Source organism: Alligator sinensis, unplaced genomic scaffold (genome assembly GCF_000455745.1).
Source record: "Alligator sinensis unplaced genomic scaffold, ASM45574v1 scaffold279_1, whole genome shotgun sequence".
In the NCBI taxonomy this organism is placed as follows: domain Eukaryota; kingdom Metazoa; phylum Chordata; order Crocodylia; family Alligatoridae; genus Alligator; species Alligator sinensis.
Window position 1 is genome coordinate 397,671 of NW_005842434.1, and position 16,410 is coordinate 414,080.

Here is a 16,410-nt window from a genome sequence, read left to right on the forward strand (position 1 = left end):
GTCCCAGGCCATGGGCTGGAAGTTACTGGGCTCAGATGAGCTCAACAAGGTGCCTATCCAGCTTCATCTTGAACACCTCCAAGGAGGGTGATTGCACCACCTCTGCCAGGAGTATGTTCCAGATTCTGGTGACCCTTACAGAGAAAAAGTTATTTCTTATATCTAGCCTGAATTTGACCTCTATTAACTTATGCTCATTGGTCCTTGTCCTCCGTTGGGCTGCCTTCCTGAAGAGTTGCTCCCCTAAATCACGGTGTTCATCACCTCTGGTGTACTTGAAGATTAAGAAAACATTTGCATGATGAGCAAGAAACAGTCAACTACTTTAGTATATGTGTAAAAGCATTAGACATACAACTACAGTCTCAATTTTAATTGTTCTATGACTATTATTTCAGTTAACAAGAGGACCCATTAGTACAGCATAGTTTCACAAGCAAGAAAAATGGTATTCCATGTTAATGCTGAATTAAATACAATACAACCACCATTTAATCTTAATAATAAACTACTGATCAGAAATCCCACCTAATGTTTTTTACCCAGCTTCTGAAAATAATTTAATTGGAACACATTTATAAAATTAGCATATTATAACATAATATATTTTATACCACTCACTTCCAAATAACTTTGCGAATGGACCTGTGGAAAATATTGATACATCACATTATATAATAAAATTTAGATTCATTTCCTAGAAATGCCGTGAATAATATATACGTTGTCTTTGAAAAGATACAAGGGTCGATTAACTATTTCACTACAAGGACAAATGGGATAACAAGCATAAGGAACAGTACACTTCGAATTAAATACTAGTATTAGAATTACTACTAGTACTAGTAATATTGTGTCTATTTTTTTTAAAGAGTTGTAATTCAAGATCAGAGTTAAGACTAGAGTCCAGGATGCTTACTCTAAAAATCTATTTCATACTGCACAAATGATTAAGGCATTGCAACGAGACCTAACATAAGCTGGAGTGATGATCTATATCCTGTGTCACTAGACATCTGTTGACATTCTGGAAAAAAAGCAAAGAGGAAAGGAAAGGAGGAAAATGATTTTTCATAGTTTTAAGTGTTTAGTGGTGATGCCTGAGTACAAATAATTGACATTATCCACTGAGTAATATGTTGTGGAGTGCAAATACCATGAGTTTCTAGATCAGGTCATCATACAAACGTAGAAGTGCATCTATCCACATGTTAATTCTTAAATCCTTTTCTTTCCTTCATGTGTTTCGTCCTTCAGTGACTCAGCTGCAAGTTTTATTTGCTGTAAGGGTTAAAAAAAAGTGTAATAAATAAGAGTGTTGCGTCACTGTTTATCAAAGCCAACAAAGCATCAGAACCTAAATGCAAAACTGAGTAAGAGTATCACTCTGAAGATGATAAAATGTTTAAACTATAAGAAAGAATTTTAAATTAACTAACACTTCACTGCTTACAGCAGGTATGTATTTTACAGCAAAACACAGGAAGGCATGGTTTTACCTGCTTTGTTGCTTTTCTCACTAGAAAACTTAGGAACTAACAGTCAGTTTGCTAATTACATTTGTGATAAATAACACGTATAGTTCTATGAACATACCCTTCAAATAGAATAACTGAGCCCATGGGCAAATCTAGGATTTTGAAAAGTGTGGTGTGGCACATCACCACATACAGCATAATTCTTTTTTCTCCGGTTAAACAGAATCTAGAAGCATTAATACGGTAAGGGCCTCAAAACAACAACAAAGATAAACTTTATTGGAATGTGGACTAATTTGCTATATTATATAGAGAGTTTAAAAAACAAACTTGACAAAAAATTGTCAAGATATACTGTTTCATTAGTTCTGTAGTCATTATACTTAAATGTACAGCTCTTATTCAGCTTCATAAAACAACTCTATTGAGTGATTTGACAGTGTCTCCAATACTTCAGTGACAGTCATTTCTACACCTAAGTTAGTATTATTGCATCTGAGTTAAGCCTTTAGGTACAGCTAAAAACAGTCTGCAGGGCTGTGAAATAAAAGAGACATTACCAGGAGTGGCTAACAAACAGCGAAACTGTAGAAGAAAGAATAGTTTGCGAAGTGGAGCATCAAGATTATTAAACAGGAAAGAGGGTTGTTAACACCTGTGAAGTGGAGAGAGATTAGCAGGAACCAGGTAGATTACAATGAGTCATGAAGTCAATTGACTCCCCCCACCCACCTGAATAGAAATACCACTGCCCCTCCCAGGCGGTTTGGGTGGAGCAGGAATTGGCGGGAGGCCGCACAACTGTGCTCCGCCCCAGATCTGCCACTGACTGAACCTTACAAATGTAGCATGGGGAAGATTAAGGTGATGACAATTTACAAACACTGGAAAAGTGCCTCACATTATTTTAATAACCCATTCTCCTTTTAAAACAACTACAGAAGGAGTTAGATATAATTCTAACACCTAACTCCAATTTCTAAATACACTGAAATATTGAGCAAGTATTAAAGAATGATTCATTTTTTCTCTCCTATAATGTTGCTTCATAGGTGTACTGGCAAATCACAGATACAAAGATCTATAAAACTACAATTTTTAAATATCAGAGGTTGTTACAATGCATCTTTTTAGGAAGTCATTTTAGGGCTGTTTTTGATTGACAATAAAGCCATCTTGCTAGAGAAACAAAGCAAAAAGGCTGTCAGTCGCTACACCAAAATTTTCGCATAGCAGATCTCTAATCTGTTGTGTCTCTACTAATAATAGCTGCATATATTTAATATCATGATTTCTGTAAAAGCAATTAAAACTATGCTGTGTGCCACACATACTACTGATGTATACTTAAAATCTCAGAAGTATCCTGATACTTGGTTATTCCTCATTAAGTAATTCATTACTGTGAATGTGCCATAAACATGAAGAGAACTTCATAGAGTTTTTGCTTAGTTTGAATTAACTTCATTTCAGGGTGCTGAAGGAACTGGTAGAAGGGAATCCCCCGGCAGTAATAATTACAAACTTATGGGAGAAGTGAGGTTCTAAACAACTGGAAAACAACAAATATAGTGCCCCCATCTTTAAAAAAAATGGCAAAAAAGGAGGAAACAGAGATTGATCAGCCTGACTTCAATACCTGTGAAGTTACTTGAGAAATTTATTAAGACGTCAAGTTGTAAATATTTGGAGGAGGGGAGATTCGACACTAGCAGCCAACATGGATTTGATCAAAACAAATTATGTTAACAAAAAGCAATCTGATTTCCTTTTTTAGTAAAGTAAGTAGTTGGGTAGATAAAGGGAAAGCAGCTGACATAGCATGTATGGACTTATGTGAGGCTTTCAAAAGCTTCCTAGACTGTCTCATATGAAAACTACAGAAATGTTGGTTAGATAAAATTACTACAAGGTGAATAGAAAATCGGCTCAAACAAAGTGCAATTATAGATGGATTGATATCAGAAGGAAGTTTTGGTAGGGTTCCACAGGGGGCTGTCCTGGTTGCACTGCTACTTAACATGCTTCTGAAAGCCTACTGCTCAATGCATTATACAGTCATAGGGACTCCCACATCCCTTCCAAATGAGTTAGACTTCACTGCTAGTCAGTTCTTTTGCTTTTCTAAATTATCTGCTGATAAATTGGATGAATTTACTCCCTGACATAAACAAAATCTGGAAAGAAGGCTGCGGTGGTGAAATGTGTTATCGCCAAGCCTACTGTGAAGGTTTTCTCTCTGTTATCTTTGGGTGTTACTAGAAAGAGGACTCAGTGTGAAAGAGAAACTGGAACCATTTGTGCAGCTTCTTGTTAAAGAGACTGTATGATCATTCCAGAATAAGCAGAGGCAGGGAACTGGATGAATTTGAGCCCGAGGAATAGTTTGCACACTGCCTGATATTATCAGATAGAGGTGTCTCAATACTTGGCAGGCTAGAATTCATCCAAATATGCTGAGCAATGAAAAGAGGGAATTAATTCCTTAAACACACACTGAAATAAGTAAGAAATAGCTAGTTATTCTCTGAGGAGAAAGATGATTGAAAGATATAGTCCAAGCAAGGAGAACAAGCTGTGATCATAAGGGAGGATAAGGTGGGGAGGAAGGGAGAGGCTGGATATACTAAGCAGCTATTTGAGATCCTGGAGTTCATAGCCTTGAGTTTAACATGACTTCATTCTAGACAATTCAAAGACAGAGAATAAGAAGAACTCCGTGTAAACATGAGAAAAGAACACTTACAAAATTACTGCCTATTACCTAACTAGGGAGTCTCCAAATCATTCACATGTTGGCTGTTTAAAAAATGTTTGTGTTCTGAAGTTTAAGCTGCCTTTCTGTTAAATAATGTTCGACTTTAATAACACAGCTAGAATGGTAAAAGGGCAGATGAGCGCGCACGCATGCACACACACACAGACACACACACTCCCCCCATCTCTCTCTCTCTCTCTCTCCATAGGCATGTACCATCACAAAAACTGGAAGGGGAAACTGCATTTGTCTACAGCAAGCACAACAGAAACTTTCATTCAGATTCTACTGAGTGATGTTGGGGATGCCAGGTTTCTTTAATGCAGAAGAATGCTCAAACCTTGCAGTTGCTCTTTGCCTGAATGCATTTCAAAATATGTTTTGTATGATATCAGCCACCTACAACTGTTATTTTCAATTTCTAGCTGCATTTCCATCTCACCTATGCGCAAAATAAAATTAGTTTGCAGTACAAATATTTGTATACTTCTCCGTGGCAACAGCAAAAAAAAAGGCATAGCTGAATAATGGAATTCATATTCCCCTTCTGTATTGTCGCTGATTCATTTATTTAAATAAATGCCTGATTAAAACTACAGGCAACTTAATTAAAGTGACTTCTACCCCTAATGTAAAAGCATTAGAAAGATACAGAGAACAGCTATTTAATTCAATTCATGACTCATCAAACTCAAGACCAATTCACTTATGTTGGAAAGATTTTCTTAAATTCTTAGCATTGTTGTAATTACAATGTGATTTAGAGCAAATCTGAAAGAAAAACAAGGTGTTCTCTAGCCTGTGCATGTACCTATTAAACAAAATCCCAGACATTTGAAAAGATCAACAGCATAACATTACTAATAAATATGACCAGAAATTTTGTACATAATATTTTCTGGTACCAGTGATTTTGACTGTCATCCTTTCCTTATGAATGACTTTCTATTTTTCACTGGTCTGACTCCTTAGGGTAATTCTATTAACTTCAATTTAAGTTTATAAAATATAATATTAAAGTTTATTTTAAATCTTCTTTACAGTATCCCAGGCTGCCATGTCATACACAATATTGTCCAAATAGCTCCGTTCAAATCTTTCGTTCTCGGGAAAAAGAGATCCATAGCAATCAAAAGCGTGAGACTTAAAAATGTGGATTTCAGTGTTGCAGTGATGTTGTAGCTCCAATGGCCTAGGAAATACGTGACAGGCAGTCTTCTATGGGGTGATATATTTTATAAGACCAATGGCATGGTTGGGATAGACTTAGACAAATTTTCAAATGCACTTCCTTCTTTAGGTCAAGGTGATGTAACAGGGAGCCTGAGGCTCCTGTTACTTTAAAGAGAAAAATGGCAGCAGATGGAGCCCAGACAGCTGAAAAGGGGCTAGCCACAAGAGGAAAGACATCAAAGAAACACTGCTGTCTAGGCAGGGGCTGCCCATAAGAGTGAAGGGTGCACTTGCAGCTAAGCGGGAGAACTCTGCCTGTTGTGAGTTGGCTGGAAGGGAAAAGACAGGTAAGGATAAACAGCTATGACTGCCTATTGCAGAGCTAGCTGCTCTGCAATAGGGCAGAGCCTGGCTTGGGCAACAAGGGGCTGCCTGAACTGGTCATAACCAGCCATGGCAACCAGCTGTCAGGGCCCAACGAGAAATCCCTGCAGGGCTGAAGCACCACCTGACTGGAAGGGGCAGGCCTTAGGCAGTATAAAAGTCTAGGACCTGAGTAGTCAGGCAATCTGGACCTGCAAGCTACAGGAAGAAGAGATCCTGGTTAGGAAGACTACAGGAAGATGCTGGGCTGACTTCTGAGTTGCCATGGGGCCTGCCACTAAGACGGTGATGGCTTAGAGAGGAATGCCTCTCCCCCAGGGGAAGGGGAAGCTACCCCTTGCTACACAGGCAGGAAGCTACTGTTGATGTTCACACCTTGTGTGGGTTTAGTTTGTTACAGCCAGTGGGCTTGTTTCTTCATTGGAATTTAGACCCATGGTTTGGGTTGGGACTATTAGGGGTGGTACGGAGATCCCGATAGTGCCTGAGGACACGAGAGGCTCAGGACCAAAGTAATCAAGACGAGCTGGAGCTCAGAAGCCAGGTCCAGCACAGTGAGCTTGGATTAGAAGGTCCAACTAGAGAAAAGGGGTGGACGTTGAGAAGACCAAGGCCCCAACAAGGGTGACTGTACAGTAACACTTGCAAGGCATGGGCATGGCTGTAGGGAGAGTCAGAGATTGTGAATAGCCCTTAAGGATAGATTGCCTTGGGGGTGTAGATGTGTAAGGCGGGCCCACTTAGCCCAAGAGGGGCAGAACTGAGACCAGCAGGGTTTGGGAGGGACCTGCTGGAGGCCAGAAAAACTGAGGCTTGCTCTAGGACCCTTACGCAGCCTCCCTTTTGATCACACAAATACATCAAGAGGTGGCAGGCAAGTGAGAAGGGGAGGCTCACCCTAGAGCTGGAGCAGGGCAAGGGTTGTGTGGTTTCCAGGTGTTGGCGCCACCCCTAGAACCCAAAACTTGCTACACGTGGATATTAGATTTTTCTCTTCCATGATTCCTGTGATATCATTAGATAATCTCCAATACTATGGCACCACACCCTAGATACAGATACTTGCATCTGGAGATATTATATTGCAGTGCCTTTGACAGGGTGAAACCTTTTGAATTCCTAGAAAATAAATGCTTCCTTAAACTTGAATACAATCAAGCTCTGTGATCCATCATTGACAGAGGCTACCGGGAGCACAGAGCTACTAAGGATCCTAAGGTTCATCTAGTACACTGCCCTCCCACATGCAGGATTCATTATTCCAAAACTATCCCAGACAAATGTCTATCCAGCTGCCTCTCAGAAACCTCCAACTAAGGAAATTTGACAGCTTCCTTAAGTAGGTTGCTCGCTCCACTGTCCACTGTTTTTGAAGTTAAGGGTTTTTTTTTTAATTTAATCTAAATTTGATTTGCTATAATTTAACTGTTGCTTCTTGTCCTGCCCTCTGTGGCCAGCAAGAACATTTTCTTTTCTCCCTCCTCTTAATGGCAGCCTTTCCAATATTTGAAAATTCCTATCATGTCCCCTCCCATAATATCCTCTCTTTAAACTAAACATACTTTTTTCTTCAAACTTTCCTCATGTGTCTTGCCTTCCAATCTCATAATCCTCTTCATCACTAATTTCTGAAGTTCCTCCATTTCTCTCTCTCCCTATCAGAATGTTGTGCCCAAACCTGGACAGAGCTGATATGTAACCAGTACGAAGTCCGGAGGTACTATCAATGTTTTGCGTACAATATTCTGTTAATGATACCTAGAACTGCATTCATTCCTCTTGGGAGTACAGTCTCACTCTCTGACTCATTAGTTTGCAATCTATCATAATCCCCAGAGCCTTCTCAGCAGTGGTACTGCCAAAGCCAGTTATCCCTTCATTTATCTATCTCTGCATGTGCTGTGAGGCAATTTCCCTAAAACCACACCCAAAATGATCAATTCTTTCACCTCTGTTGATTGCCTGGGGCAAAAAAAACTCTTCCAAACACCACCTAAATGGAGATTTTCAACAAGATTCTCTTCTAGGCCCTGCAAACTTTCTTTTGCAAAAAGCATCAAGAATTTCCTCTCAGTCTGGACCAGTATCACTTTGAACAGACACACAGCAGTCTCAAACCAAGCCTCTAACAGACGTTAAAAAAACTTCTCTTTAATATTTCTTTCATATCCTGTTTTCAATACTGAATCAAGAAAGAAAGGGTTTCTGGATTGTTTAGCAAACAGTCTTTCTCTGGAGGAATAAACCTAGTCTCATCAAGCAAGACAGATCACTTTCTTTGTGGCAACAAAAATATCTAGAAGCCTTTGTCCAGTCCCAGACATGTCCACCCTCTCAAACTGCTTTCATAATGAGGGACACACACATTTTTTAGATCAGTAAAAAGCCAATCTCCCATTCCAAACCAAAATTTCATGTCATGGTGCCATGGTGCCAATCCTGATCAAATTGGTGAAAGACACTAGCAAATGTGCAATTTAGCACTCGATACTGCTTCTCTGAGGTGCAGAATGGAACCTCCCATTGTGGCTTCTGCGTGGACTTAACCTGCTGAGACTTTGAATATTGGGAAAGTAGATCCTTTGCAGGCTTGGAGAAATCTCTTTGGGCAGGGAGCACTCTGAGCTGAAACAGGATGAGTGGCTGGAGGAACAAGGCAAGGGAAGCCACTGGAAGCAAATGTTTTCACTGTAATGCTAAGGGTAACAGGAGTTGCCACTATGGCTGTTTACCTCATCCTAGAGGGCCTACATTCATTTCTGGTCGACCGAGGTGAGGATGGAACTAAATACAGGAACTAAGCTGAGGCAAATTTTAATTAAGGATGCATTAATAAAAAGCCCCCAAAACAGAACTATGGAAGACAGGAAAATGAACACAGGAAAAGTTTTCTGGATGTTGCCTAGTGCACCCTCTTTCTGCTAATGAAGCTCTGGATTAGGTGGGGGTCTACATCTAAGGTTGAAAAACCTGCACCATTCTTCTAAGTACTGCCCATACACCTCCTTCCTGCTATATGGAGACCAAACTGCAGACAAAAATCCATAGGAAGAGGAATCTCTGCAGCCTGCTCAGGAAACCTCTACCTCCAGGCACTAAAGTAGAGGACTGGGGAGTAAAGTTCGCTACATGCACCTGTAAAAAGCACCAACAGGTGACCTGCAATGTGGGTGGCAGGGGACTAACCTCTTGCCTGTCTCAAACTTGCAAACCATAGAAGAACCCAACAGTTCTGAACCTGACAGATTCCTCTAGTAGGGAGGATGACATTATGCTTGATGTTTTAAAAACTACAAGCTTCTAAAATATAACCCTGTCAATACTTAATAACTGCTATCATTTGATGACCACCAAATGACCTAAGCAAGATAATTTGATGGTTCCCTATTTCAGTTCTGTTCTAATGACTGAAGATTACAGTCCTCAAACCAAAAATGGGTCAGTTTTGTTGGAAGTCTCAGCAGAAAGGTCAAGGATTGTTGTGAATACCAGTCTGCCCTATGAATTCTTTCAGGTTGGACTGAGAGAGGGAGCTTGACATTGTGGCCTGGACTAACTACTGTGTGGTTTAAAAAAAAAAAAGTACTTTAAATTCTGGAGACTGAAGATTTGGCACATTTCTAAAGTATTACACTTGCAAGAAAACAATATAAATGGGTCAAGTTTCTCACACTACAGAATCATAACTGGAAGTGCAATATCCTGCTATGAAAACTTTTCCTTTGCTTCTCTACTCTGCAAAAATCCAAGAGCTTTGTGGCTAAATCCAAAGCCATTAAAATTGGATTTAAGCTAATTACAAGCACGCTAATGTCGGGACCGAGGGTCGGTCTGAGGCTATGGCCAGTAGCCCGGACTGTCAGGTGGGGTTTTTCCACGACGGAGTAGAGTTAGGCACGGAAGCGTATTGGTTTTATAAAGAAAGCTTTACTTACACTGCCGATGGTCACAGTGCAGGAAGGAAACTTGCTTGAGTTGCAGTTGCACACAAACAAACACAAATGAGATCTCTTCCGAACCGCACCGAACCAAGATGAGTCGTCGATATACGACTCCACGAGCGCTTCACACGGGGGATACGTCAAATTTACACTATGACGGGAAGTGGCTAAGAGCTGATCAGGCCTCTCTGTCCTCCTCCAAGACACACGCGGAGTTTGCTAGGCTCCATACCGCGCTCAGAGTTCCCCACGAGATGGTTGTGGAGTCCTCCAACTTGGGCGGAAACTGCTCTAACCTTTTATACGGCTAGCGAGCCAATTGCTAGCCGCCACATAGGAATAATTTAGAATCAGCCAATAACGGGGTACAAATTTGCATATGTGTGGCGGGAACTCTTTGCACCGGGGTTTTCTCTCTGCAGCTGAGAAATCCACCATGCAAAGAAAGCTCCATGTGGTGGGAAAATTCCAATGTGCTGAGGCACTAAAAATCATTGGGTTATGACAGCTAATATATTATAAACAAAGCCTGCAGAGATCACTTTTTACCTATAGTGATAAATAACACTGTAACATTTTACTTTTCTTCAGACTGACTGAAAGGGGTTGATGGAGAAGAACTGATTGGCTGACAGATTGTGTATTAAGATTTTTTTTTCTCCTTGGCTTATCCTAACTGGCTCTCTGATAACCTTGGGAACTTTGGTTACTAGAGTACTGATTTTGGGGGTTTTTTTTCAATTTTATTTGAATCTTTTAAAGAAAGTTGAAAGAGGGACTGTATGAACTTATTATTCTACTTTAAAATGCATGATATAAATATTGATGGAAGAAAACCAATGAAGAGCTCAGTGGGTTTTTTTTTTTGAAGTGCCATGTACATTACACAAAGGCATAGTTCAGAAATGAGATACTTTGATAAAACACTTGTTACACTGCCAGCTGAGAACTACTAAAGATTCAATCTGAACAAGCAGAATCCAGAACATGCCCTCATAAGTTTTTAATTAAGTCAGTGATTTCATTCTGTTTTTAATTGTTCTCCCAAAGAGACAAATATCGGATTCATTTAATTAGAAAATTGGATAATAATATATGATAACCTATATGTAACATGAAAACAGTGATTACTGACGTAGTACAGCACTTAGCTTCATGCTCATCTTCCGGGAAGATGCTCACATGTTTAGAACCACTAAAGTCAAACACATGCCTAAAACATTTATGTACTGGGACAATATTGTGGTATATTCCAACATTTTTTTTTAGTATTTTTTCTTCTTATTTATCTGTTGTAATAAGATAGGGCTTTAAAAATAATTTTATAAAACCCACATTTCTGTGTGGACTTGACATAAGATTTTATTATATTTAGATACCCAAAGGAAATATAGTTAAACCATCTTTTTCAAAAGAATGGGCAAACCATATGAATAATGCTGTATTTCTTGAAACTTTTTAATCTTTAAGTAGATTTACAGGTAGGTTCCATCCAATAATTTGGATTTTTCCATTATATACTTCAAAACTAGATTTTTTAAAGTAATTTTAATCAAACCTCACAGGTAGTCTCAAACCACCAATTAACTTGCAAAAAAGTCAGGAGATTGCTGTAGTTCTAGTATCTATTTAAAATAAATTTTAATGCTCTTAGGCAAAGATGCTGATTTTATATTTGAGTAATTACAGATGACTCTGAAGTTAGGAGGGTGTAAACTGTTGGATTTAATACCATGAACCATAATACAATGATTAAAGATAGTTATAGACAAAAACAAACACAAAGAAAGGTACAGTTACATTATAAACCTGGATTACAGAAAAAGAGAAAGTTGTAGCGGGACTTTATTATAGCAGTACTCAAACCTTGCCCAATTTACACTTCATTTGCATGATTTGAAGAGCTGCTTTCATCTTTAAAAACAAAGTGCAGATACCAGAGGGAACAATATGCTGTTTCTTAAGCTACACTGATCAAGATAGAGCATTTCATCATATGATTTGTAGTTTCACTGCGCTCCTGCTGTAGAGCCCAATGGGCATTACAACCACAGACATTGTGTGACCTTTTTGTAATAAAGATGACGTAGATAGCCCAGGATTTCTATTCTTGTCAATGTTCACTTCACAGATCTTTCACTGTATAAGAGCACTGATAAACCAAAGCGTTCTCAGCTTCTCTGTCTGGTTCTTGAAAGACAGTTAAAATTTTCTCCAGAATTCTATTAGACATGCTCTGCTATGTGCATTACCTCTGGTTTTTCTACTTTCATTTAATGATGTTTTCTTCTTGTACTTCCTGAACTCCATGCCACTCTTACGCAATGTAGCAACATTACATTTTCCAGTATTCTTTTATGATCTTATGATCAGAGGCTTATCCTTGTCCAGTGGAGGACAACCTTCACTGACAGGCCTGTCACAAATTAAGACCTACACCCTCCCTGAGTGCTACTCCAGTTCTCTTCCCCTGCCTGATCTGCTGTTCTGTTTCCTAGACCCTCCCTGATCTGCTATGTGCCACACACAGACACTTGCAGCACATATGTCACAGGTTAGCCACTCTTGGACTATACTGTCAACATTCTTTGACATAGGTTGACATATAAGCAGGGAAACAGGGCCATCAGACTCTAATTCAGCAGCTAACTTGTGGACAGTGAGAGAGAAATCAGCCAAAATAGCTGGAAAATTCAAAAACTTTGAGCTGAAACTAAAATTCACTAATACAAGTTCAGCCTTTTCAGAATATACAGACAAAAAGAAACAAGCAGATGACAGAACGTATAAGAAAGGAGGCTGAGAGATAGACTCCTTTAACCGACCATTTCCTCTTAACTTGTTAACATTTTGAGTTCACTGTCTTAAAAATTATAATATTGCAGGTCTTGCATTCGAAAGCCTGTCTAACTCTATCCCAACTACATAGCTGGTCCAACAAAAGATATCTCCCTAAGAAATTCTTGCCTCTGGCAGAAATATACCAGTTAAGTCTTAGTCTCATCCAGTTTCAGAACAGGCCTGTCTGCACTTGCCAGGAAACAGCTAGGATCCTTCTTTCCTTAACAGCTACTTTTTATTTTTCAAAAAGAATAAAATATCTCCCACACTGTGAGGGAAGCTTATAGTATGGTGTGGATCTACTATCAGCAATCTTCTTCCCATCTAGATATTTACATAAAATATGCCATTTCTTTACTTTTTCTTTGATAAGCTAAAAGAAGTACAAGAAGGTGTGTTTTGCAGACTTCAGATGCTTCTTGTGCATCTTTCCAGAATCCTTTCTAGTTTTTTCCTTTTAAAGTATGGGCCCCCAAACTAGGCAAAATATTAAATAATGCTAATTATTACAGTGATAGTTCGTACTTCCCATATTCTCTGACAGTTTCCTGTTTATAAATCCAAAACTAGGCTAGTCCTCAGCCATAACACTTGGAGCTCAAAGTCAATTAATTACCTAGCATGATTCTAAATCTTCAGACTCACTGGTATCCAGGATACAATCTCCCATCGTGTATATAAAGAACAAAAGGTTTTGTTCTTTGGAGGCCTCCTGGATCAACTTTGCATCTTATTCAGTGCAGCCAAAGCCAACAGCCCTGTGAAGCTCTAAGCTAACAAAAACAATGATCTAAGAAGAAAAAACAATATAAGGCACTAAGCAGGTAAAACATATCTTTTCAGGGAGTGGGAAGGGAGAGCCTTAGGTAAAACATCAGAGAAATTTTGGGTAAACAAGGAAACATGCTGTAGTAAGTAGTTAACCATGTAGCTGCTATGCGAAGTGCCTTCCCTGCCACCCATTAGAAAGGGTCTATCCCCATATGGAAAGAATGGTCACCCAAGACGGTCAATCTACTTGTTTATATAAACTAGCTACGGTCCCCAAAGCTGCTCTCATTTCACTTATCGGTAAACCAGCACTGAACAGTGACTATATTTACTTTGCTGAATCTTCTCCACGTTGGTTCATATAATAATATAAAACTGCAGTAGTAATAGCAGACACCATGTTAGATAGTTGTGAGGAAAATATTCTGAAAACTAATAGCTGTTTTTTTTATCCTGCTTCATTATCATAATTACTTATTTTTATGCATAATGTTTGAAATTACTTTAATTTTCTCTTCATTCTATTTTTAATTAATTTCTTTCAACACTGTAGGTGGAAAGAAGAGAGCAAGGAAATATAGAATATAACAGAACTTAGTTACATGTCTCACCAAGAGTCTCTTCTCACTCTGCTCACAGCATGAGAATTTTTGTATGCTGAGTCTTCTCTCTTTTAGGTCATATGATTTTTGTCTCATCCAATAGGCAGCCAGACAATAGATTTTGGAGCTAGAATCTATTGACCAACTAAGAGAGTAATGATGCAAAAATATTCAAAATGACATGACTGAATTCTGCATTAGAAGAGGGATTAATTAGACAGTCTCTTGAGGTCCCTGCCGACCCTACAATTCTGATGCTTTGACAGTTTTCTTAGCCAAATCAATCATATACCAATACAAGGCTTTAATTTATATATGAGCTACGACCACATGAATGATCTAAATGACATTGCCAGAGGCACAGCAGGAGATGGGGGGGAGAGTCTGTACTATGCCTGTCAGCAACTCCATTTTCTCTTCTTCCTGCAGTTAGGTCTTTACAGGTCTACACTTCGGGCACAAATTCCTTTAGCTCTTAGCACAAGGCCTAGGGAAGAGACTCAACTTGGACAGACACCTTTTCCCAGAGTTTAACTTTGTCTTTGGTCATAAAGTCCTGGGTCCACAGACACGTCTACATTCCAGTCACAACGATGACCACTGCGTAAAGTAGACATACTTGAGCCAGCTTTAAATTAGCTAGTTTGCGTACTGACAACAGTCTTGCTACAGCAACATGGAACTCAGAGTAGGCTTATTTACACACCTAGCTTAAGTCTTCAATACATTACAGTCATGACATCCTCCACGTTTCTGAGGGCTACAACCAAGAATCATGAATCTTAAATCTGAAAAAACCTCTGCATCAACTAGGATTGCTTAGGATTTTGTCTGACAACCTTTTTCACAAGCTGATCCAGAGAGTTCAAGGGGATGGTAATACTACTGAGAGATATTGTGATCCCATTTTTATTACACCATGCATAGATTTCTGACCCAGTACATAGTTAAAACCAGGTATTTTGGTTTTATTCAGCTTCTAAAAAAATGAGGGAGGAAGGAATCATAAGCTTTTCTATGGAGTTACTTTTTTACAGTTTGAAATATTCTGGCATTTAAATACTATTTCACTGAAGTCAATGGAAGCTGCTATGAGTTTATGCCTTGTAAAAATCACCCTAGCTTTAGGGTCCATTTTGGATATATTACCCAGAAAACAAGTATGATGCAACAAGCACACTAGCCAGGTATAGACATTACACTTTTACTAGTACAAGTGATTGGAAACTGGTCTATATCCATAACAGAACAGAAGGTTGGCACACAAACCAGTCTATAACCATAACAGGACAGAAGTTTAGGATGTACCGGCTAGTTTAAAAATGGCAGAACCATTTTTGCACCCTTCCAACCCGCCCCAACCAAAGGGCAAATGTACCTTATGTTGGCTACCAATCTGGACTACGCCACTTACAAAAAACCATGCAACTTAGATCAATTCCACTTCATGTTTTTTTGAGTATCTGTACCTAGCCATTAAACTCAAGAGGCTGCCTCTTGACAATGGTCTACGCTCTATCTTGCTACTGTTCTTTATAAAGATCAAAAAATGTCAAGAGATCAAGAACTCTGTGGGTCTTCCACCAGACAGCACACTCAAATGTCAGTTGTCATTTCTAAGCCAATTCATCACAAAAACAACAGCTTAATACTCTGTATTTACTTTTTTGGATGCTTGAAATTTAAAAAGTCAATATTAAGTGTGGCTTTATTTTTGAAATTATATTACTACTGTATATAATATTTATAAAATAAAACTTTATTATAGCAGAGTATATTTATTTTAATAACATTTTGTATATTATCTGGTGAAGAGGAAATACTATTGAGTCTACCTAGGCATTTCAATAAGAATTTGGATTCCAGGGAGGGTAACAAACAGGGGATAGATCACTCTAGATATACCCAGTTCAGTGCTCTCCTAAGCCAATCACTCCTGCCACTGTTAGAGACAAGAATACTGGGCTAGAGGGACTGTGGTCTGATCTGCTATGACTTATTATGTTCATGGAATCCTAAACTAGCAGTGAAAGTCATCTATTAGGTTGTATTTATCTAGTACTTTCCCCTTTTCTCTATAGTTTATTTTTCTCTATAATATAGCATTTTGTACTTTTGCAACTACTTTTATCAATCTTCAAAGATAGCTTATTCCATTTCCTGCAGGGAAAACATGCGACAGTCATGTAGTTCATAGTCAAGAATTGGAAATAGGGAAAATATTCTTAGATTTCACAAATTTTCGGAAGAAACCCGTTTTAAAAATGTTAAAATAGGAGTCAAGATTTGACTATACATGCAGCTAAAATGCTGTGAAAGACAGAATTCCTTCACTTACCCCAACGTAGGCTCCCATTCAGCAAAGAAAGTTAATCCTTACTTGGGAAAATGATTCATTCATGGAATAAGAGGTCATTTAGAGACTCTTAACTAAATGCTGGGATACTCGGTCTTAGTCCAAT

The 16,410-nt window shown here is 38.8% G+C and overlaps 1 protein-coding gene across 5 annotated transcripts in view; it reads right to left on the reverse strand.

Moving 5' to 3' along the window:
• Window positions 1–860: 860 nt before the first annotated feature.
• ANO10 (anoctamin 10) overlaps window positions 861–16,410 on the reverse strand; it is a 246,716-nt gene continuing 231,166 nt past the window's right edge. For 4 of the 5 annotated variants that reach the window (XM_006030275.3, XM_006030276.3, XM_006030274.3 and 1 more), the window contains one exon: window positions 861–1,281. In XM_006030275.3, coding sequence (XP_006030337.1) covers window positions 1,219–1,281 — 63 coding nt within the window. In that variant the 3' untranslated portion in view covers window positions 861–1,218. Of the gene's footprint in view, window positions 1,282–13,290; window positions 13,366–16,410 lie in introns of those variants that run through there. The other variant, XM_025211854.1, reaches the window with a different exon arrangement.